The following is a 6,785-nucleotide window of genomic DNA, read 5'->3' as shown; positions in this document are numbered from 1 at the left end:
TAACATTCTGTGATTCTGTGATTCCTGCCACCTACAACTCCTTAGGCTTGCAAACTGCTTGAATGCAGAGTCCCTTCATATCCCTTTGTGGGAGATGTTTTTTCCAAAATCCCCGAGGGATGTAAGAAATAAATGATGATAAGCTCTGTGAGACGTTTTCCATGGTAACAGTGTTAAAAAAAAAAAATGATTTGGCACTTCCATGGATGCTTCCTAAAGCTTGAGTCACGGCATAGGTTCTTACTACATTTTCACAAAATTATCTTCTCACATGTCGCCTTATAACTGACAAAACTACAGTTTTGCTGATGGCTGGTGTAGTCTGCTTCTTTACAGAGCTCTGGGGTTTTGTAGTTCTGATGTCCTGAGCAGTTAAAACACCTTTTTTCTTCAATATGTTGTACACATGCAAGTAACGTTTTGACTAAAATATCCAAAGATGCAGATGGTTTGGGAAGTTATTAAATATTTTTAGTTGTTATGAGTTTATACTTTTATTTAAAATTCTAAAAAATCATCATGCACAAAAATCCTCTTGCCTCTTCCTCACCTTTTTTTTTCCCCCATTATCTTACTTCCATTTCTTTCAGGCAGGAGGCATGTAATGGGTAGAATATGTGGTGAATATCAGGTTTCCTCAATTTCTCCCTCTGAAGTAAAATGCTACAGAACTCATCTGCCTTCACAGTCTTAGTAAGAGAAACTTGGAAAGGTTCTACATAAGATACAGGCATTTTCTTCCTGTTTGTGTAGGTGCTAAATAACATCAAAATACATCTTGCAGCATGCTTTACAACCCTAACATGCATCAATATGCTTTTTGCAAGGTGCTATATGCTCATGTGTTTTGGATTACCTTAATTTTGATGTTAACAAACAATTTCTTAAATGTACTAGAGGGTAAGTGATACTAAGACAAAATAATAAAGTTCTTCCACAGCAATCATGCAGTCATTACAAACAACTATATACATTTTTAGAATTTAAGCTTTGAGAAAATCCTATTTTTACAGTTTTCAAGAGACTTCGATTTAGCAGAAATATGAATCATGTGTCTTTCTTGGCCTAAATCAAGTTTCTATGTAAAGACAGGCTTTTTGGCTTTCCAGTTTAAGGGGACGAATTGATAGCATTAGAGATCACCATGCAGCTGAAGGTGAACTACATCATCAGACGTACCTCCCAAAAAAGTAACTGAATGCTCCATCCACCTGCCCAAGTATTGAAAAAGATACATGAGTCTGTTTGGATTCATGTTTTAATTTATTCTGCAATTGCATTCAAAATATAAATACAATCTCTGAAGTGCTGAACATAGTTAAAACCACTGTTAAGACAGACTGACTGAGTTCTGAACATAGGCACAACTTGACTGGTTTCACTATAATTATAGTAATTCCTGTGAACCTCCTGGATTGAATCACCAGCTCATACCATCAAAACAATTCCTGTTATTTATGATGACTGGAGGAATTATATGATCTTTTCATATTGTATAAATTCATTGTTTCACATTTATAAATCCATCATATTTGAGATCAGGGCTGGTGATGTTCCCAGAGTATCTATCTGAAGTACTGGTTCACCTCCCAGCAGGCCGTGGCAGAGTACCTTGGCCTGCCTCCAAACTGAACTTAGCCCAACCTCTGTCTTTTGTGTATGTAAAATAAGGAGCACAACTACAGGCAAAGTTTCATGCTGGAGGTTTTAGATAAGGAACAGATGCCAAACATTAAAATTGTCTTATCTTTAGCCATCTTTCACATTCACACACAGAGCACCTAGTTAAAGTGCCAGATTAGACTCTCTTATTGCCTAAGCCCTTGATTTTTTTTTTTATAAATACGAGTCATATAAAAATAATTTTTCATGTACTATATACACACCATTTCCCTAGCAAAAACTTTTCTCTGCTATTGTCAGGCTCCTCATTCAGAAGTCACTTTCAGGTAACTACACTGCAGTTAAACTGAAACAAGCATTCCTAAACTCAAGTACTAGAGAACCACACAGGATGTCAGGATGAGAGAGATCTATAGTGGGCGATTTACTTTCTCTCTCACTCAAGCAAAACACAGGCTTCTGCACTGTGTCCTTTCAATTGCCTTCCTGTTTTTACTGTGTTGGCTACATCTAGATTGTCCACTAACTTAGGTAGAAAACAATGCTATGGTGGGAAAAGAGGTTCTGATCAGTTAAGTACTTGATTTTGTGGCTGTCTTGGTTCTGAATGTACTCTGGTTAAAGAACATCTCTGCTTCAAGATCTAACACTCCTCTCAATCATTAGCTACATAAGAAGAAAATAAGTTTTCGTTTCAAATATATACAACATATTATGCAACTTGGTACCTTTCTTCTACTTCTGTATTGTTCTATAGCTGAACTGCTCGGAATGATGACTGTAAGGGCATTAGCCGTCCACTGCTTCAGCAGCTTAATCAGCCTACACTGTCAATCATTGCACTCCTAAATCAGAAAAAGTTTTTAGAATTGTGAGATTCCAGAATTGAATCCTTAAAAATTTTAACACTTTCTGTGATTCTCCTCATCTGAAAATTGGAGAATTGTACTAGGCTGTTTAACTGATGAAAAGTAATAATAACCTTCTGCCTCCATTCTTTGTCCAGTAGGCTCTACTTTGCAATTCACCTGAATGTTCAGAATCATTGGCAGAAGCAACAGACGTCATCTGTTAAAATTTCTCTGTACCTGTTTCTTTTTTTATCAACAGTTGCTTTCAGTAACAGGCCTAGAAATGGATTTTGTGAATAAGAGTGAAACAAAGTAGGCCTTCTATTTTGCATGATTTATTCCTTAAGCATTGATTTAACTGGCTTTGTGTGTTCTATTAAAAACATCATCACACTTAAAATACGCTAGCAATTTTCTTCCATTTAAACAGATTCTTCTTCCTTCAGCTGCTCTGTGCTTCACTAGCCTATCTTTAGTGAAAGCATAAAAGTTCATTTCACTGACCACTCAATAAAGACAGTCTAGAGGTGTTAGAGGTCTTATAATGGGTGTTTCAAATAGAGGCCTCTTACCTTTTCTGCAGCACCTAGCAGTATACAAACATTATCCTGTAAGCATCTTGTCCTCCTTTTGAACCATTTCTCCAGCACTGAAGTGCCTTTCTGTTGATTTAAACTGAGCTTTTTACAGAGCAACGGAATGTTTTTCTCTATATACATCTGTATCACAACCCCTCAATTAGTCAGTCCCAGCAGATTTTAAACAAGATATAAATATGCAGGTTCATTATGCAGTTAGTATTTGTAACTGGGAAGAATAAATAGGGTACAATTCACACAGCGTCTTCTACAAACATGGCAGCATTCATCCCACAGAGCACTATTCCTAGGGCTTCCATACTTGCCTCAGTAACAGTGTGAGAAAAGAATGGACCACAGCATTCAGGAAAAAGCATGTCCTTAGTGGTAAAAGATCACCTTGTGAACTTCCACTACTTCAGGGGAAACAAGGAAGGTAGAAAAGATGGGAAGAGTAGCCAAGGATTTTAAAGGGAACCGCATAATAAAAAAAAATAAATAAAAGGGAGTTGACATTTTCTGCTTGTGAAGACACCAGACCATTGTTTTTACTGTCGTAAACAGTACTACAGGCCTCAATACATGAGGCACATTGGAAGAGATATCACTATATCTGGTGTTGTGTTTTTTCTACCTCTCTGCTTGAACAATGAGAAAAATAAGTCCTCACTGTTCAGAGTTCAGCTACAATGGCCAGTGTCATCCTTTTTTTTTTTTTCTTTTTTTCCTTCCTGAAGGTTCATTAACAGTCCTTGGATTGTATGTATACGACCAGACCCAAAATATTAGGTCTCTGAGGTACCTTCCCTAACTACTGCACTGCTAAACTAGCCTCTACTATCACTGGTAAAACATACAGATAATTAGAATCTCACATGATCAAATGATGCACACTAACACTTAAAAAAAATAATGTTAGGTTTTAAAGAGAATTCAGGTTCCCAGCAGCACAGAAAGTAATCTTTTGAAAGCTCCTGCTATGTACCTGTCAGCATCACTCAGTGGCTAAATGTCCTTAAAAATTTGACCATCCATCCTCCTGCAGATCTTGGCAAGTCTTCAGCTTGAGCTTCTGCCTTCAGCTGCTCCTGTTTTTAAGACGCTGATTTCATTTATTGTGAAGATCAGTCTAGGGCTATTACCACGGAACATTCCAAGTGTACTCACCAGTACACTGTGTCTGTGCTGCTGTGGCTACACTGATGCCTATGCACTAAGCAAGCTAGTGGTCCTTTCTGGTGCATTACTAATTCCAGGATTTTCAGTTAAGGAAAACAAAGAAAAGACTCACACACAATTACATGCAAATTTAAGTATAAAATTCTTTAGAAGTGCAGAGTATTGCAGAAGATCCATAAGAGGTTTGCTATTTTGATAATTATGTGATTAAAAGCCCACTAAAAACTATGGGAAAACACCTGATGACTTAAATGAGCTTTGGATCAGCTGTAAGGGCATTTCTTTACCTATGCACTGAGACTGTTATATACAACAGTGAATTAAGTTATAGTTATAACACTGAAGAAATGCCGGTAATGAATACTTATTTTTGCTAACAAGAGCAAATAGCTTTCTTAAGAATAGTATAATTTAACAACTTATCTATGCAATAACCCTATGATTAATCAAACCAAATTTTTTAAAACAAATTACAGACACACCTGTACAAACTATCTAAATCAAAGACTTTAAGTAAACACAACAATATATATTTCACAAAGTTACATCTTCAATGAGATGTTGCCTGTACAGTGACCTACACCATCAAAATCCTGAGCACTCCACTCTCAATATTGTTGGTGAGATCCAAGTTCATGCTGCTTCTTTCAAGCCAACACACACATCCTGTGTTTTCTACCAGGAAGCCAGGAGTTTATAGATTCATACTACTCCTCACACAGCTGCAGACTGCTGAGCAGGAAACAGATCTCGCACCATGAATTAGGAATGTATGCTAAGTATCACATCAAAAAGTACTTGGTAAAGTTGTTTGGATCCCTCAACATAAAGGTTCAGGTATCTACCATTCAGGAACAATATTACTGACTTCTAAACTCAGTATCTAACCTATGCTAAGCTAAACAATATAATTTGATTGCAAGAAACGCATGGGCTTAAGTCACTCTTTGTCTACGCCTTCAGTGCCTTTTTGAGGTCAGAGTAGAAATTGGCCAGGGTACTAGACATGGCAGTGTCTACTGCAGATTGTGGTAGCATCCCTCGCAGTTCAGTCTGAATATAGCCTGTCAAGAGACTGTGACTAGGACAGTCCTTAAGGGGGACACAGAACCAACCGCAAGGGTGATTGAATCCACGGACAAAGTTAGGTCTCACCTCTCCATAGTCAAGGCTTATACCTGTCAAGGAAAAAAAAAAGGAAATTAATTTGAGACAGACAGAGAAGTAACGGTACAGTAAATTTAAAATGTACAAGTTTCTGCTTGTAGAATTTAGTAGCAGTGACCGATGCACGTCACGTTTTTGTGTACTTTCATGCATCAAAGCTTTCTGCTCTTCATCCAAACCTCACAACAGAGAAGCAGAGCTTGACAAGCAGAAATTCTGACATTAACAAGACACTCCTCCCATTTACTCACAAACTGAGCAAAGTGTTACTCCACCCAGCTTGCTGTAAGAGCTGAGTCAGAACACTCAACTTGTCTCTAGCACTCCTGTCCCACAGCTGGCATAAGTGAAACTTGGCGTGCAGGGATGGCTCATGGGGTAAACCAGTAACTTGTATAATTCTTTAAATGTGTAAAATGTTAAAATACTTTTGAAATACTTGTTGAAGACCATCTTATCCCATGTTTGAATGCTTACTGCAGAATTAAATTTAATTTGACTCAAATATTAAGCCAAGCAGATGATGCAAAATAAGAATTAAGCAGAGGTAGGTGGTGCCTTACCACATGTAAGAAGCCCATCTTCATAGCTTGTAGTGTAAGAGAAATCAACAAACTCCCTTGGTGCTATGATGTTCCAGAGCTGGCCAGCAGTGGTGTAGCGCATCACACAGCAGTTCTTGTCAAGCGGAAGAACAAGGAGGGTAAAAAAACCAAAAATACCTTAGCGTAACAAATACAGGGAAATCTATGCTTGTAGGCAGCTAGCCATTTCCACAAAGGTTTTAGGCTCTGCCAACTATGCTGTGCAAACAAGTTCAGTGGGGTCTGAATGGCTGTCATTTTCAGTCTAAATGCTGGTATTTTGTAAGGACTTGCTGTCTGCAACCAAGAGCTGCAGTGACAGAGCATTTGGCAACTTTAAATCATACAGATTAAAACTAAAGAACTGTGTCATTTCTGGGAAGTGAAAGCCATGTGGCTTTTATGTGGTTTCACAATTACTTAGGAAGTCTGACAGGGCCATGAATAAATTGCAAGAGGCCTCTTTCAGTACTACAGTGCTCTGTCAAGTGCTTTTAAGCCACTAAGTAAGTAACAAAACAGAATGCAAACAATTAATCAAAAAAGGCTTTTTTATAAGACAATAAAGTTTGTACAAATTTAATGAATAATCAGCAAAAACACCTTGCCGTATAAGTCTCTTTAAGAGTCAGAGCAAAAAGACAAAAAGGACCACCTAGAGCAGGTCATATAGGAACATGTCCAGGTGGGCTTTAAATGTCTCCAGAGAAGGAGACTTCACAACCCTCCTGGGCAGCCTGTTCCAGTGCTCTGTCACCCTCACAGTCAAAAAGTTCTTCCTTATGTTTCTGCAGAACCTCTTA

General features: G+C 37.9%; 1 protein-coding gene across 1 annotated transcript; it reads right to left on the bottom strand.

Annotated features, from left to right (window-relative positions):
- Positions 1 to 5,182: 5,182 nt before the first annotated feature.
- On the bottom strand, positions 5,183 to 6,081 carry STARD4 (StAR-related lipid transfer (START) domain containing 4). Its single transcript, XM_008938158.1, has 2 exons — positions 5,962 to 6,081; positions 5,183 to 5,409 (listed from the first exon to the last, which is right to left on the bottom strand). Exons 1-2 carry the CDS (start codon positions 6,062 to 6,064, stop codon positions 5,183 to 5,185), a joined length of 330 nt encoding a protein of 109 aa, XP_008936406.1. The 5' UTR covers positions 6,065 to 6,081.
- Between the last annotated feature and the right edge of the window lie 704 nt (positions 6,082 to 6,785).

The sequence above is a fragment of the Merops nubicus genome, unplaced genomic scaffold (genome assembly GCF_000691845.1).
Source record: "Merops nubicus isolate BGI_N331 unplaced genomic scaffold, ASM69184v1 Scaffold54333, whole genome shotgun sequence".
Lineage (NCBI taxonomy): Eukaryota > Metazoa > Chordata > Aves > Coraciiformes > Meropidae > Merops > Merops nubicus.
Note: the sequence above shows the minus strand (reverse complement) of the source record. Positions and strands in the feature narration are given on the sequence as shown.